The following is an 18,267-nucleotide window of genomic DNA, read 5'->3' as shown; positions in this document are numbered from 1 at the left end:
CCCAGCATCACCTAGCTGCTCTTTCCTCCCAAGCCTGACTATCTAGCACATTTTATAGTGGAATCTAGAGCATACTATTTATCCTGAAGTAATGAAATGTCTACCTCCTATTAATTGTACGTGTTCATAACCTCAACAACGTATAGATGTAAACACAAGGATTGAAACTCAATTAGAAGGGGCCAAATGCACCTATATAACTATTTAGCTGGATACCTTTCTTTAACATCCAGTTACTTATATTTTTAAGAAATACATAGTACAGCTAGAGGATTAGTCTGATTGCCTTCAGAGGTAAGAAGCAATAGTTAAAAACACATTTTAGCACACTTTATAAGGAACTTTTACATTCCTGTGGGTCAACTATGACTTAGGACTCTGAGAATACAAATTTTTCACTTTATTCTGAAGGTTGAACTTAACAGACTTGTATCATTTTTCACCCTATGTAACCATATAAATAATTAATAAGTATATTATTGTTTTCTTCTTTTATTTATAAGGCATTCCTAAACATATTTACAGATCACTTTACACTTTTATGCTTGTATTACAGATGAAGATCCTCCAGTGCTTGCCAAATAATTGTTTATATGTATCTTTACTTTACAAGCTGTGGACTTGGCCTAGTAGAAATGAACAGTTTGATGTAAAACTGTACACCTTCCTCTGCACTCTAGATGCTAGATTCCTAAAAGGCACCATAAAATGCTTTTTGCCAGACTAAAGCATATTGTTGACTGATGTTTTTTGCATTTTTTACTCAAATAAAAACATAATGACACAGTGATTTTTCGAAAGCAAGTGAACTATTCAATTGGTAGCATGTTGGTTTACCCATAGAAAGGTAGGCTAACCCATATGGAAGAAAAATATATTTGAAATATATTTAAAAAATATTCTTCCCAAATATATTTACATATATTAGAAATGCTACAATTTGGCCATATTCAATATATTTCAATAAATACATTCTTCAGATTTTTTTAACATATAAAAAAGTAATTTTAACATATATATTTACATATATTTGTAAATGCATTGCAAAAATGTAGATTTGTATTTATAAAGACATAAAGAAGTATAGTTGAAATGTATTTTTAAAAATGTTTTTCATATATTTTGTAATAAAAACGCATTTCAACATACGGTATAATATATGTTGAAATATATTGAATATGGCCAAAATTGTAGCATTTCAAATATATGTTAATATACTTGGGAAGAATATTTTTGAAAATTTATTTCAAATATGTTTTTCTTCCATGTGGGAAGGCTCTGAAAAACCAAAGGTCCCTTTCACATGGGCCATCCGATCAGGTCCACCTGTCAGTTTTTCAGGCGGACCTGATCAGATGGTCCATTCATCCTTATGGACAAGTGGGTATAAACTGACTTGTGTCTGTTTACACCTGCCTACCTCTGGGTCCAATCCAGTCCACTAAAAAAATAAATGGAGGCGAATCCATCCTCTTAGGTGGCTTAGAGGGTAGTTGGGTGTAAAAAGACAGCAGAAACTGTTGCCGGCTGCCCATAGAGCAGAGCAGACTCTGTCCATGTCCATTCTACAGAAACTGAGCAGACATGGATGTGTCAACCGCCTGCTATGCTCTGATCAGCAAGGAATCTGTGAGTGTATCCCCTACTGATCAGGACCAGACTAATCCACCCCGTGTGAAGGGAACCTAACACATTTTAATAATGGCACCATTAATTCATGGTTTCCTACTGATGTGATCACAGTGCCAAGGTCTAAATGAAAAATATTCCAACATCTTCCCTAGTACTTTCTCAATTGCTACTGATAGCTTCTGAAAACAGTGGCATCAGCAAGTGCAGAAGAATTTACCCACACTATTTTGTCTTTTTTAAAACACCTAACACCAGATCCATATGTAATTGGCTGTATACAATACATTTCATATAAAAAAAATATAATGCTGAATTGTTCAAACATCCTCTCCACAGAGGCATGACATAAAATCTGAAGAAATCATTGGTCTGTTAAAGGAAACATAGACATTCCCAATGCAGACCGGTTGTTTTGAAATACTAACTGACTGACTGTCATTCTGACCCCTTGGCTTTAATATTTTGAGTCTCTGACCTAAAACAAGTATGTCATTAAAGACTTTTGACTTTTCTCCAACTTTCTTGATTCGTATACTTGTTCCAGATCAGAGAGAACTAGGGCCATTTTCAGATGGAAGTTAACGATACAGATTTCAAGAGCAGCAGAACAGTTTTGAAATTATTCAAACCCACTACCCTCAGATGGCAGAGTGTCCGACTGATGATGCGCTGACAGCTCGAGAGGAGAGGAGAGCCGGTAATCGGCATTCTGCGGAGGGGACATGTACACTGATCATCAGAGCACTGATGATCAGTGTGCCCTGATGATCAGTGTGGCCCCAGAAGTGCCACCTGTCAGTGTCCATCAGTGCCAGCTGTCAGTGCTGAACAGTGCCATGTGCCAGTGCCCATCAGTTCCACATCAATGCCACATATCAGTGCCTACCAGTGCACATCAATGCCACATATCAGTGCCCATCTGAGCTGCCTTTCAGTGTCACCCATCAGTGCCAGTCAGTGCCACCTATCAATGCCAATCAGTGCCATCTATCAGTGCCGCCAATCCGTGCCACCTATCAGTGCCAATCAGTGCCACCTATCAGTGCCAATCAGTGCCACCGATCAGTGCCGTCTATCAGTGCCACCTAACAGTGCCAGTCAGTGCCGCCTATCCGTGCCCGTCAGTGCCGCCTATCAGTGCCGCCTATCAGTGCTGCTTTTCAGTGCCCATCAGTGATGCCTGTCAATGCCCATCAGTGCCATCTACCAGTGCCTCCTCATCAGTGCCACCTGTGTCCATCAGTGCAACCTATCAGTACCCATCACTGCAGCCTCATTAGCGCACATCAGTGAAGGAGAAAAATCACTTATTTACAAAAGTTTACAACAAAAACTAAGAAAAAACTTTTTTTTTCAAAATTTTCAGTGGTTTTTGGTTTGTTTAAGAAAAAATTAAAAAACCCAGAGGTGATTAAATACCACCAAAATAAAGCTCTGTCACAAAAAAATTATAAAAATTTCATATGGGTACAGTGTTGCATGACCGCGCAATTGTCATTCAAAGTGTGACAGAGCTGAAAGCTGGAAATTGGCCTGGGCAGGAAGGGGGTATAAGTGCCCTGTAGGCAAGCGGTTAATAAACTTTGGACAATGCGCTGGGTGTTTGCGCCACCTGTATGCTTTCTTCTAGTTTATTGATCTCCCCATCTGAGGAGGGCTGCATCTCCGGAACGTTATCCACAGGTCATTCACACACCTAATCCCCCACCCCCCAACCTCCCTCTGACTCCCTCAAGGAGCTGGAGAGCTTATACTTCCTACGACCCAGTTTATCAGGGACCCTATACCACCTAGATAGAAAATTGTAGCAGGACTCTTGTGTCTTGGAGCTCACTGAGGAGGTATGAGTCTAGATCGTAATTTTCTCAATGCTGCTATCAGAAAAACTACAGCCTAATTCTCTCTACCATTCTCTAATGTAATAGGGTACAGTGCGAGAGGAGAGATCTAGCAACAGTTTTGTTAACAGCAGCAAGGTCTGCTCTCTATCTGAGCATACACAACATTTCTAACACAGAAGAAATCCTAAGCTTTCCCTACTCCTCTGGAACCTGTCCCTACCACTAGTGCTGTTCCTGACAGTTGGGTATTCTGTGCCTACACTAGTCACTCGCCAAAAGCACGCCAATACCCGGGGAGCAGAGACTTAAAAAGACTCGGCGTGACCCAAAATTCCGGATATGCGTGGAGTGGAGAATGTAGACTGCACCTGCCTACAAACGGAATCCATTTTGCTTATGGAGATTATCTTTCATACATTATATAACCTGATGACATCCTTTGACAACAAATAGAATTCTTGGTTTGAATATGGCTACATTTCCAACTATTTGTTCTACTCTCTCTCACCTCCCCCTTATATGTATTTCTCTCTGCACAAATAATAAGATTACTTGTTATATACAGTATTACCTGATTCCTTTAATTTAGTTGTGCTCTATATTTGTTGTACTATTAAGTGATTTAAATATTGCTTGCTGTATGTTACATATCTGCTTTTCTGGTATCTCGACTGAATAGCTTAGGGTTCCGTTCACACTGCTGAGACTTGGGATCCGACTTGTGAGACCCCAAATCGCATGACATGTGAAATCCAATGTTAGTCAATGAGAGCTGTCTTAATTAGCACTACTGTAGTCTCTCTGAAAAGGTTTCTGTACTACTTCAAGGTGACTTCTATCCGACTTGTGCCCACAGACAGTGATGGAGATCAGAGATATTATTTTATTCTTTGTGTTGTTTTTCTGAACTCAACAAGTGTGTCAAGCAGTCAGCTTGTCTGCTTAATTAAATCTATGAGTTCCTGTGCCCCGCAGGGGTTGGAAGATCAGGTTGATCTCAGCGGGAGGCACAGACAGCAGGGTGTCCTGTAGCTGGAAAAAGCCAGATGTGTCAGCACTGGGTACTCGTACTTATGCTGGCAGAAACGGGCAGAACATTCAGTGTTTAATTCAGTGATGGACAGAGGAGCTCATGGTTGCAGGCCTCGCGAGAAGATGCATTGAACTGCTGAGACATAGTTCTGTATGAACTGTGCTTTGCTTTCTGCACTGCTGTGACTTGCAGTTCTGCATTGTCTGTGTGGCTTTCCAGACACTGGAAATTTCCTCTACCTTCTGCTCTCCCGTCAACTGTGGCCTGTGTGGTCTTGAAGCAGCGGCCAGAACACACACAGCCCTCCGAGGACCTGTGATGAGTTGGTGAAGGACCTCTGCCCTCTGGACCTCTTTCACCATGCCACTCTGCCCAGACTTCCTCTGCTAAGGCCACTGTTGGCTGGTTAGTCCTCAAATTGCTGCCCTGTGCTCCTGGACTTTGCTGTACCAGTTTGTGGCCTGCTACTCACTGGGCCAAGATTGTTGCTTTTTGACTCTGGACTAAGCTCTGCTTTACTAGAGTGCCACCCTGTGCCAAAGACTTAGCGCCTGTTGTGCAAATCCCTGTCCATTCCTGCTGTGTGTCCAGTTTCTTGTGCGGATTAACCCTTTGCCGTCCAGAACTGATATCTCTGCTGTGTACCCAGCCTGTGTTATGGACTTAACCCTTTGTCTGCTGGAGTCCTGCCATCCCTGTAGTATGTTCAGCCCTGTGTTACAGATTTAACCCTTTGCCCACCAGAACTCTACTATCCCTGTTGTGTGCCAGCCCCATTTTGCGAACTTAGCCCTTTGCCTCCCAGAACTCTGCTATTCCTGACTTTCAATAAAAGCCTTGTGTGTACTCCTGCTCTCCGTGTGTGTTCTGTTCCACCCACACCTTCGTCACAGTTCCTATACTACTTCAAGGTGACTTATATCTGACTTGTGCCCTTAGACTTTAATGGATGTTGCCTCCAAGTCGGATCCTCATCTATATTGATGTGATTTTGTGATTTGGATCCGACATTACAGGACGATTACCCAGGCATTCCATGAAAGTTGCTTCAGAGTTGCTTCAAAGTAGCACTCAGGTTGCCTGGCAAAGTCTCACTGTAAGTAGTGCGACTTTTAGGCCATAGTTGTGTGAACCGAAACTCATCCTTTTTGTTTTGTGCATTTGTACTATTTTGAATATGGGTTTGTATCTATGCTTGTACAGCTATACTTTATTTTTTGTGTAAATAAAAAAAAAGTTTGTAAACAAAAAAACAAAACAAAAAAAACTGTCCATGAAGATCTGTAACAATACCGCAGCCTAATGAAAAAAAAACATTTTATTTCAATGTTTTCCATGTAGTGATTCCATAAACTAAGCCTATTAGGAGTGAATGGAACACTTTACATAGTTTTAGCAGTAGCTCTTCTATTTTAATACAACCGCTTTTCATTTCTATTTACCTTCCTTGCAGTTCTCCCCTTCACTGTCTTCCTCCAGCTGTTCAGAGGCTGTCAGGAAATCCTCCTCTATTGATGACACCGAGCAGTTGGTATCATCCTCTGCATGCAGTGGGGAGGTATCAGCCTGCAAATGGTTCTCTTGGGCCAACTCCAGACCCAGCAGAAATTTATTCAGTTCCAAGATTATATAATTTGAAGAGATCATCTCTGGAGCTCCCTCTCTCTGCAGCAGGCAAACCTCATCCGGGCAAAATATCTGTAAGACAGTAAAGCAATATGTGTGATTTCTTATATACACTGCTCAAAAAAATTAAAGGAACACTAGTATAGCATCAAGTCAATTAAACTCCTGGGATAGTAATCTGGTCAGTTAAGTAGCAGAGGGGGTTGTTAATCAGTTTAATCTGCTTTGGTGATAATGAAATTAACAGCAGATGCACCAGATGGGCAACAATGAGACAACCCCCAAAACAGGAATGGTTTCACAGGTGGAGGCCACTGTCATTTTTTTCCCTACTCGTCTTTTCTGACTGTTTTTCTCTAGTTTTGAATTTGGCTAGGGTCAGTGTCACTACTGGTAACATGAGGCATTACTTAGACCCTACAGAGGTTGCACAGGCAGTCCGACTCCTGGGCCAGAAGCCAATCAAATGTGGACATGGCCACCATGTATGTAGGACCTCTCCATGCTGACAACACCCCCTAAAACATCTGTCACTGCTGCCAGGATAAGCGTGGGCAAGTCTAGCCAGGACCCAGTACCACTGCAGGAGTACTTTGTAGGCAGCCCCAAGGGTGGTGGTGTTGAATCAGCATTTCGCTATCCTCGTCCAGACCGTGCTCCAGTCTTCTCCCTCAATACTAGATCGGCTCAGGTTCTTTTTAACACTCCCCATTAAGCCATTGTCACTGTAAGGTGCAATCTGTCCACAACCTCTGTTTACTGTGCCATGCGTAGTGTTCCACAGAATCTCTTGTTATGTGTGCCCCAGGGTTTCCCCTAGGCGATTTACAATCCTGGGAACACCCCTGTTCACCACTGACAACAACAGGGAAGGCTCACAAAAGGCATTTTTGGAATCATTGGCTTCCGAACTCCAAGGACTCCAGTCTTGTATATGTATTATCTGAGTATTGTTATATATAAGAATCTGTGTTTATTATCCATAATATATTTAGAAGAGGTAAATGTGACCATTTTTCTCTATTACTTTGTTGGATCTGAAAAGAAGTGCTCATTTTTATGATAAATGTAGAAAATTGCTACATTTTTCTTGCCGTTTCCCCTTATGCTGCAACAGTTTCATTGTAAACCCTCTTGAGACATGAATACAATGCCTGACTTTACAGCTAGATAAATAGCTATGGAATGCAATGTGTCAGTGTTTAGAGGGATCTATTTAGGGAATTCGCTTTTGTTTGATGTGATGGCTCAGGAGCATAGTGGGATGTATAAGTGGGCTAGAATGGTCTGTATTTGGCATTAAAAAATATAAATCATGTAGGGTAATATTAGTAAATTATGGCGTTCAAAAATAGATTTCACTGGAACAGTACTGGAGACATTTTTTGACATTCTTATGGCAGATCAATACATATATAAACATAGATTCCTGAAGTCATTGCAGGACAAGTAGGAAATTCTACATGTCTTTCTGATTTGCATGGATAGAAAAAAGGGACTTGCATTAGACTAATCTGGCTTGGATCAGTGTTTACAAGATGATCTCAGATTGGTTGCTCTTCAAAGATGAGCTGAAACATCATGGCTGAAATTCACTAAACTTGGTGCGCACAGATTCTGGTGCAGCTGTAAACAGTAACCAATCAGCTTTTAAAGCGGTAGTAAACCCAAAAATTAAAAAAAAATCTTCCTTCCTTTAATCCTCTGGAAATCCTCTGTAAAAACATGACAGCGGAGTGCTGTCATGTTTTCCAGAGTATTCCATCTTCACCCGGTCTTCCTTCTTGGTTCAAGATCTGCGGCCATCTGATTGGCCGAGCCCCAATGTCATCACTCCCGCACATGCACAAAGGGAGTTTCAGCCGTGGCATGCGCCGGTAATGATTCTACAATAAATATCTCCTAAACCGTGCATATTTAGGAGCTATTTACAGTACCTACAGGTGAGCCTTATTGAAGGCTTACCTGTAGGTACAAATTGCCAAAGTGGGATTACTTCCACTTTAACCACTTCCATACAGGGCACTTTTACCCCCTTCCTGCCCAGGCCATTTTTCAGGTTTCAGCGCTCTCACACTTTCAATGACAATTGCGCGGTCATACAACGTTGTACCCAAACTAAAATTTTATCATTTTCTTCACACAACTAGAGATTTCTTTTGGTGGTATTTAATCACCGCTGGGATTTTTATTTTTTGCTAAATTAACAAAAAAAGACCGAACATTTTGAAAAAAAAAAAAAATTTTCTTTGTTTCTGTTAAAAAGGTTTGCAAATAAATAATTGTTCTTCATAAATTTAGGCCAAGATGTATTCTACTACATGTCTTTGGTGAAAATAACCCAAATTAGGATGTATTATTTAGTTTGTAGGAAAGTTATAGAGTTCACAAACTATGGGATATATTTGAAAATTGATCAATCCTGAAGTACTGACGGCCAATCTAATTTCTTGGGGTCCAAGAATGTCAGAACAGTACAGATATCCCCCAAATGACCACTTTTTGCAAAGTAGACAGGCCGATGTACTTCATAACAGGCATGGCGAGTTTTTTGAAGTTGTAATTTTTTTGTCATAATTTTTCGAAAATTAAAAAATTAAAATAATTTTCACAATTTTTTATTACATACTGTTACCAGTGCAGTACAGCGTCATCATATAACTGGAACAGCAGTGATCCGGGACACTGACTGGTGGCAGTACAAAAAAAATGTTTGATAATTTTTTTTTAATTAATTTTTTTTTGATAATTTTAAATTTTGTATTACTTTTCTTTTGTTAAGATTTTTTTTCATATTTCACTATGACCAAAGTAGTTACCATAGTAACATTGTACTACTTTGGGGAAGTGATCAGTATTTATTTTTTTTTTTTTTACACAATTTGCTTATAGCAAAGAATTACTTAGCATTTACCTGAATGACATTGATTCATTCAGGGCTTTTTTTTTGTGCTTAGCTGTGATTTGGCCACGGCTAATCACATGACACAGCTGGGCTGTGATTGGCCCAGCTTGTGCATGTGATCGCTGTGACCATTCACAGCTAGACACACCTGTATACAACGGATGGCATGAAAGGAAGCCATCCATTGTATACAACTGTCATTTGACCTGCTGTGATTGGTTACAGCAGGTCACATGGTACTGGAAATGGGGCCGGTACACAGATATGCCATCAGCCGTGTCCGAGGTACACGGCCGGTGACAGATCTGCGTGCAGGCGCACTGTGCATGCCTGAAAGGATGCCATATGGTGTCCACCCGGAAGGACGAGGTGTTTTGCCGGCTGCCTTTGTGCTATTGGCTGGGCGGGAACCGGTTAACTTCAGCTTGTTCAATTAAGCCTTGATAAAACATAGAAGCTGATTAATTACACAGCTGCACCAGTTTTAGGCTACTTTCACACTGATCCTTGCAAAAATGCTGCAAAAATGCAAATGCAGCTTTACTGCATATTAACCGTGTTTTCACCACATATTGTTGCGTTTTTTACAGGACGTGTGACTAAAAAACGCACCAAAAGTGCACCGTGAGTGTGTTTTTTATGCGTTTTTGCAACGTTTTTCATTAATTTCAATGGGGAAGTGCATTTTTTGTGCGTTTTTTTTTTACTACACCTAAACTTCATAAAAAATGCAGCAAGGAGGATTTTAAAAAATGCACCTGACCTGCCACGGATTAGGGTGAAGAGTTGCATAGGAATATATGGTCATGCGTTTTTCTTCAGCTTTTAAACAAAAAAGTGGAAAAAAAATGGATCAGTATTAAAGCAGTCTAGTGTCACACTGCTCCCTTGTAAAGATGCATGTGTGTTTTTACTGCATTTTTGTCACAGTTCCGGTGGGGTTTGCACCTGTGAAAAGAAAACTTGTGACTCACAAAACGCACCACGTGTGCATTTTACATTCATTTCAATGGGGAGGTGTGTTTTTTTTTTTTTTAATGCACCAAAAATGCTGCAAAAATGCAGCAAGCAGGACATAAAATGCAATGGACCCTCAACTGACCAGTGTGAAGAGTTCCATAGGATTTAATAGTCATTAATTTTTTTGCTGCTTTTTTTATGCTAAAAGGGAAGAAAAAACGCAGCCTAAATCTCCCCCACTCTGTCTGAATAGTTCATATTTACTGGTGGTTAGGGCAGGACAACAGGCCTCTTATGCTCAGGTTTGCATGATGAACACTTAGTGGTTATGGCAGTCGTTCCTCGATATATGCTGGTTTTCCAAGATTAAGGAGCACTTACCTGTGAACTATCTGGTGCCGGCCCACATTTTCTATTTGTTAATCCACTAAACAGCACAATCTCATCCTCTTTCAGCTCTTGTGACCTCACTGAATTTATTAGCCGTTGCAAATCTGGAGACACTTCATCCAGCTTCTGAAAAATAAGAAACCACAGATATAAAACATTATTGAAGAAAGACTTCTATGAGACATTACCTCCTCCGATTTTTTATTAGATCCCTGTCTGTAGTGACATGGCATGTCTTTGTCACTTTCTGTCCTGTTGAGGATCCTGAAGCTTTGGTCACTTGAAGCTGAACTTGAGGACATTGCTCATCAAGGCTGTGAATGGAACATTGGGGCTGATTTACTAAATAGGCTATGCACTGCATGTGCAGTTGCTTTATATCTGAGGGGAAGCTCTGAAATGAGGCGAAGCTCTGCTGATTTTTTTCATTCAATCGTGTGCAAGCAAAAATGCTGTTTGTCTATTTTCCTTGCATCTAGAGCAACTGCACTTTCAGTGCACATGTATGGTGGGTCTTTATAACATATAATTGGTGTTCTCTGGATATCTAGGTACAGTGCTTGGAAATTTTTTTTCACAGGAACTTATATTATTGCATTTTTGTCAATGCGAATTGAGCGTATGATCAAAGAATGCAAAAGAAGAGCTCAACTTACCTTTCGTAAAGCTTCATGACTTGACTCCTCATTGAAAGCATTCAAATTTACAAAGCAGATCTGCAAAACAAAAAAGTTGAGAGGTTATTATTATTATTATTATACAGGATTTATATAGCGTCAACAGTTTGCTCAGCACTTTACAATATAACGGGAGACAATACAGCAACAATACAGTTATACAAGAGGGATAGGAGGGCCTGATCCTTGGAGCTTACAATCTAGGAGAGACTCAGAGAGGTTAATGAATGTTGTTTTTGAATTCCATTGAATGAGTGCTCTTACTTCCAGATGTGGTTTTTCATTGCATGTGAAGCATTATGTTGCTTACATGTAAAACTCCATTAGCCATAAGTATAGTGGATGGGAGGTTCTTAATGCCAACTTTGTCAACTGTAGCCCTACTTCAAATGATGAATTAATGCAACAGATACATGCCATAAGCCCATGCCACAGAGAAATGCCACATGCCCATGATGCAAAGTCTGGGCAGTGGTCTGTTGGTGTTGGTAAGGTTGCAGGGTTGTTGCAACGTACTGGGCAGATGAAGCTGTGGGCACCCACTGTAACACACCTTCCAACTTTTTGAGATGAGTAGGGACCCTTTTTAGTATAAAGTATGCAGGCAAAGGACACAGCACTGCCATGCCTCTGGTTACGATGACCACAAAGAATTAATACACAAATTGTGATTTTTGACACCCATAAATGCTTTTTTCACCATTACGTTCCATTTATATTTGGGCTTTAAATTGGATAAAAGGTTTAGTGTAGTATGACAATTTTAGTAGGTAAATAGTGCATTTTATAGTGTTGTAGACATCAGACGAAAAAGAGGGACAACTGAGGAGGAAAGAGTGACAGGAGGACATGTTCCAAAAGAGCAACAGTCCCTATAAAGAAGGGGCAGTGAGAGCTATGCTATAAAACTGACAAACATGTCAGCATGTATATTTAGAGAAATCTCAGCAGAGCAGAATACACTGCATTATTCTTATAAAACACGTTAGACACAAAGATCATTTTCCTGTTTCAAAAGGGCTAAAAATTTTAAAGTGGAACTCCAGGATGATTTATTAACCACTTTCCCTCCTGAGGATTTACCCCCCTTCCTGACTAGACCATTTTTTGCAATACGACGCTGCGGTACTTTAACTGACAATTGCGCAGTCATGCAATGCTGCACCCAAATGAAATTTATGTCCTTTTTTTCCCCCACAAATAGAGCTTTCTTTCGGTGGTATTTGATCTCCTCTGCATTTTTTATTTTTTGCGCTGTAAAAAGAAATGACTGACAATTTTGAGAAAAAAAACTATAATTTTGACTTTTTGCTATTAAACATATCCGGTACAAAAAAATCAAATTTCGTCATAAATTTAGGCCAAAATGTATTGTGCTACATGTCTTTGGTTAAAAAATTAATAATTGGTTTATGTGAAAGTTATAGCATCTACAAATGGCTGTACAGATACTGAATTTTTTTATTTTATATACTAATAGTGGGACTGCGGGACCGCAGCGGCCATTCTGACACTGGAGGGAAACTGACTGTCACTGACATCCCCAGTGACACCAATACAGTGATCAGTGCTAATAAAAAAGCACTGACACTGTACTAATGGCACTGGGCAGGAAGGGGTTAACATCTGGGACAATCAAAGGGCTAACTGTGTGCTGTGCTGTGTGTGTGCTTTATTGTGTACTATGCAGGGCAATACAAAGCAATGTGCAGGAGCTGACAGGGGAGAGATCTGTATTGTTTACATACAGGTCTCTCCGCCGTCGGTGATACACGCTGCCAGCAGGAAATCATCATCCAGGATCTGGTGATCGACAGGTGAGGCTGCCAATGCTAGTGCAGGTAGGGTGCATGTGCGCCCCCTACCTGGAAATGCAAAATCACGTATATATACATGATTTTGTGCACCCCTGCTGCCCTGTAGCAGGATTTTTTGCTATAGGGCAGCGGGAAAGCGGTCAAAAACAATGTTCAATTGTATACAATGAAATGTATTTTTACATACAAAGAGAATAAGTACCCAAATCTGACTTAGTATCAGGCTCTGTCATCCCCTGTACTGCAGCACTCAGAACAGAGGGATAGTACCTGGAGCCAGACTTTGCTGCATGTACATGTACTGAGAGGAAACTGCTGACAGGAGTCTGCAGGTAGGAAGGTGACCCCAGTATATTCCTTAACTCTAAGGCCCCTTTTACAAGGGTGGACTGATTGGGTCCACCTGTCCATTTTTCAGGTGGACCCAATCGAACCTCCATTGTCCTCAATGGAGCGGGAGGGACATGTGTCCATTTACACCTACCTGCATCCGAATCGATACACTAAAAACAGAGGGATGGGGATCTGTTCCCCATCAGTCTAGAGCACAGGTGTCAAACTGGCAGCCCTCCAGCTGTTGCCAAACTACAAGTCCCATGAGGCATTGCAAGATTGGCAGTTACAAGTATGACTCCCAAAGGTAGAGACATGATGGGGCTTGTAGTTTTGCAACAGCTGGAGGGCTGCCAGTTTGACTCCCCAGGTCTAGAGAATCAGATGACTGCCAGATGCAAAAAGAAAGGCGGTCTGTTTACATCCGACCGCCCATAGAGGAAAGCGGGCTGTGCCCATGTCTGCTCTGCATAAGCAGAGCTGACACAGACCTGTCATCTGCCTGTTCAGCCTGGATCAGCAGACAGATTCCCTGCTGAGCAGGTGGATCCGCTGGCGGAGTCTGTCCGTATGAAAGGGGCCTTACAGAGAATGTAGTATCACTCTCCCGGCTGTGATGTCTGGCAAAAATGTATGAATTACATAAACCCCTAAACAGATTTACAAATCTTTTGGCAGATAAGACAACTTTTACATTTATGTAAAATTAATAGTTCCTGGTTAAGCTGAATGGATGGGTGTTTTTTTTTTTAACAATGTAACCCTGTATTTTAACTGTGTATTTTTATTTTGCCTCAATTTCTACCATGAAGAGTTTGTAAACCATCCACTATGATCAGGTTCACAGAGAAAAAATCCATATGAATGAAGAACAGTCATATTAAAGAGCCTGTGATACGGTTTGCATGAAGTGTAGGAAAGCTGTGCCATGTTCTAGTGGAAGCAAACATTTTAGTGACATTTTTCCCAATGATTGAACTCTGGAATAAATTAGGTTTTCAGGTGCATTCATTTTCACTTCTGCCCCAAAAATGTAACACTGATAAAATGTGCAGCATACTGTTAAAATGTACTTTTCAATAAAACTTAAAATTACATCTGAGATACATGCATGGAGCAAGTAATCAGGTAATTCCAAAGGGGTTTACTGTATTGTTTGTTCTTTTATATTTTTTTGAGATACATGCATGATGCAAGTAATTAGGTACTTCCAAAGGACTTTACTGTATTGTTTGTTCTTTTATATGTTTTTGAGATACATGCATGGAGCATGTAATCAGGTTCTTCCAAAGGCCTTTACTTTATTGTTTGTTCTTTTATATGTTTTTGAGATACATGCATGGAGCGTGTAATCAGGTACTTCCAAAAGGGGTTTACTGTATTGTTTGTTCTTTTATATTTTTTTTAGATAAATGCATGGAGCATGTAATCAGGTACTTCCAAAGGGTTTTACTGTATTGTTTGTTCTTTTTATATATTTTTGAGATACATGAATGGAGCATGTAATCAGGTACTGTATATACCAATGTGAGTTAATTGCACTGTTTAGTTGTGCTTTTCCTGCAGAGGTGGTACTCCCTGGAAGCAAAGTGGTAAACCTCATGCACAATGCACGTTTTTTTCAGGTGCTCCTAGGGACGTTTGGCGTTTTTTTTTTCCTGCATCTAAACGTCCCTGCATGTTAGCCTATGGGGGGGATTTACTAAAAGTGGAGCGTGCAAAACCTGGTGCAGCTCTGCATATAAACCAATCAGCTTCCAGGTTTTATTGTCAAAGCTTACTTGAACAAGCTGAAGTTAAAAGCTGATTTACCAACATGCACAGCTGTACCAAATTCTGATTGCTCCAGTTTTAGTAAATCTCCCCCTATGTGTCCATGCACACACTGCATTTAGAGAAGTTTAGACGCAGAAAAATAACCTCACTGTGAGTGCATCCAGGAGAAGCGCCGTTTTGGCAGAAAAAATGCTTGATGTCTGTAAATGCATCTAAACAAGGCTTAACGGTAGCAGCACTTAGCGCTTGAGTTTTAATTAATTTAATTTGGAAGAATAAATTATTATTCTGACCAATGCAATTAATTAACACCTAAGTGCTAGACACGTCTAAAAAGTGTCAAGAATTTTTTCTGCCAAAATGCTGCTGCCAGAAGGAAAGGCTTATATGAAAGTTGGCAAAACGTCCTGTGTGCTTGAGGCCTTAACTCCGCTGGTTTGGTTTTCCTGGGCTCTTTTAGGGAAGTACCACCCTTTGCTGGGGCAAACACATAAAAAGGAGGTAGCCACCCCTTGGGGGCGCTGCAGTAAGACAGCCAGAGGTACAGTTTCAGGTCTCCCTACTTAAGTGACATAATGCTGCTAAGGGTGTGAACTACTTGCACTTAACCACCCCCTGTGGAAACCCAGTCAGGGTTCCAGGGATATGGATTTTTGCCACTGCTAATGAACTTAAGAATTTTCTCACCTTTATGGTATGGCTACCCCATGGGGCAATTAGGGGACACCAGTGGTCTATCTAAGGGGCATTTCGAAGCTCACATACAGGAATGTGCATTGATGATACAGTGTGAACTGTTTGTTACTCTTGAATATCATCAATAAAGGATGCTTATTTTTATTCAACTTGGCCTGGTCTGAAGTCACGTTAAGACAATCTCAAAAGGGTGCATGTATGACTGGAATGTCAAAAAAGGTCAGAAGTCATGGCATGGGGAGTCCTAGGGACAGGTGACAGGTTATTGGGCTGGTGGAATCTAGTAAAGGTTCAGTTGTACCAGATCAGAAATACTACACAATACAGAGAGAGAAGAGGTATAAAATCCAATGAGGACTGTTTTCTGTAGTGCATAGAGTGTAATGAGGAACTGAAGTCCAGAGTGAACAGAGGGCAAAGAATATATAAGTTGGGACCACAGATTGAGTTAAGTATGTTTTTTTTTTATGGAAAAGCATCGCTTTTAAGTTTGAGTGTTGACTTAATGCTAATTTTCTGTTACACAGCAGCATCAGCCTGCCTTTGGGGGCACTAACAAATGCTTCCATCAGGTCCCGACATAGGTGCAGTAAGCCCTTTCCATTAGAACGGTGCTGATCCACGCAGTGACCAGTAACAAATGTTAGCAATAATACATTTCCAACTACCACCAACTAGAGTTATACTGCCTAGGAAGTTGAAATATAATATGAAATACAAGAAGCCCATAGAGAGAGAGATAAAGAGTTACAAAACACAGACAACTGGAAGCAGACTTTCATGGTACCTGTAGGGTAGTCTATGAAAATCTGGCTCCAGGAGATTACAGTGGACAGAATAATCCAAATTTGCTAGATAACATTAGTGGATAACTGATTAGTTTCCAATCTTTGATTGTTAACAAATAAAATAGATCTGCTTGATTTAAACAATCTCATCAGCGTATGTTAGGGATTTAAAAACTTTGGTTACTATACATTCTAACTATATATGTACACTAGGATGGTCATATTTGCTAATATTATAAAGCTACTAAACAACTAAAAGCTTCTTTAGTGTAGTGGTTCTCAACCTTCCTAATGCCGCGACCCTTTCATACAGTTCCTCATGGTGTGGTGACCCCCAACCATAAAATTATTTACCCAGTAATTATAAGTCATGAAGTGTCATTTTACCTCCAATACTGCTGCTTTCTACACAGCAGCTGCTCTCTACACAGCAGCTGCTCTCTACACAGCAGCTGCTCTCTACACAGCAGCTGCTCTCTACACAGCAGCTGCTCTCTACACAGCAGCTGCTCTCTACACAGCAGCTGCTCTCTACACAGAAGCTGCTCTCTACACAGAAGCTGCTCTCTACACATCGGAAATATGTGTTTTCCTGATGGTCTTAGGTGACCCCTGTGAAAAGGTTGTTCGACCCCCAAAGGGGTCGCGACCCACAGGTTGAGAACCACTGTTCTAGTGGATTCAGAGGCACCGGACACCACTAGCTCAACAGGTGGAGAGGAATGAGAATGGTCTCAGCCTGGGACTCCTCCTAAGCCATGCACCTCTAATGCATTTTGCCCCTCCCACCAGGGGGTGAAATGCATCACTGGCATGTGGCTTAAGAGGAGTTTCAGACTGAAGCCGTTCTCATTCCTCTTCACCTGTTGAGCTAGTGGGGTGTGGTGTCTCTCATTCCCCCATGCTTCACTGCTTTCAGGATCAAAAGCAAGACACCTTGCACACTTACATTGCTATGGGACAACAGATTCTTTACCAGCAGAGCACCTTGAGTGGCACTATTAGTGGATACAAGGTTTTGTGAGTCCTTCTAGTGGCTCCTTAGTCTACAAATAAGCTCCGGGCGGTGAAATGCACATGCTATATTTCAATAAACATACACAAGGCTTTAAATGGAGAGAAGTTTCCTTTGTCTTATTACTTGAAAGCAGACTACAAGCCTCAATATTTAATAGATGAGCAAAAGAATGTAAATGCAAGTTAATTAAAATCTGAGTCATATCCAACTACACTTACCAATAAATACTGCAACAACAGCTCAAAGAATGGAATTACTAAGTAAACAAGACTCTGTTTTATCTAAATGGAGCTGTAGGGAAATTAATCACACATTTAAATATACTGTAAGCATCCTTGTAACTCCCCCTGGTCAGTTGTGGTCCTAACTTTCTCCATGAGCACATCATAAGATGTTCCAAGACTTTAATGCATTTTTCATGCACATCCACTGATGTCTATGGGGCCAAAAATGCCCCAAAAGCAACTCCTGCACCTCTTTCTAAGTCACACAGAGGTGCATTGTATAGGTGTGAACAAGTCCCAAAAACAGGCTCCATGCACACTGGCCATTTGAATAACACTTTTAACGTTAGCTGTGTAAAGTCACGTTAAAAAAGTTAGTTTTTTTCAGCATTTGTTAGCGTTTTGTATTAGAGTTTAACCGTATTTTTTCGTGTTTGCGTTTTTTCGAGTTTTTTTACCCCTGCTCCAAATTTTTTTTTTGGTAAAAAAAAGTCCAAGAACGCTGGTTTGCCACGATTTACTGCGGTTTACTGCGTTTTTACAGCTAAAAA

At 40.7% G+C, this 18,267-nt stretch overlaps 1 protein-coding gene across 3 annotated transcripts in view; it reads right to left on the bottom strand.

Annotated features, from left to right (window-relative positions):
* Positions 1-18,267, bottom strand: part of SPHKAP (SPHK1 interactor, AKAP domain containing) — a 282,064-nt gene that overhangs the window by 30,130 nt on the left and 233,667 nt on the right. For all 3 annotated transcript variants that reach the window (XM_089681535.1, XM_089681534.1, XM_089681536.1), the window contains exons 4-6: positions 11,044-11,103; positions 10,379-10,513; positions 5,949-6,204 (exon numbers count right to left, since the gene is read on the bottom strand). In XM_089681535.1, coding sequence (XP_089537661.1) covers positions 5,949-6,204; positions 10,379-10,513; positions 11,044-11,103 — 451 coding nt within the window. The remainder of the gene's footprint in view (positions 1-5,948; positions 6,205-10,378; positions 10,514-11,043; positions 11,104-18,267) is intronic.

This window comes from Staurois parvus, unplaced genomic scaffold, assembly GCF_062004578.1.
Source record: "Staurois parvus isolate SC_StPar_1 unplaced genomic scaffold, SC_StPar_1.0 ptg000270l, whole genome shotgun sequence".
NCBI classification, from domain to species: Eukaryota; Metazoa; Chordata; class Amphibia; order Anura; family Ranidae; genus Staurois; species Staurois parvus.
Note: the sequence above shows the minus strand (reverse complement) of the source record. Positions and strands in the feature narration are given on the sequence as shown.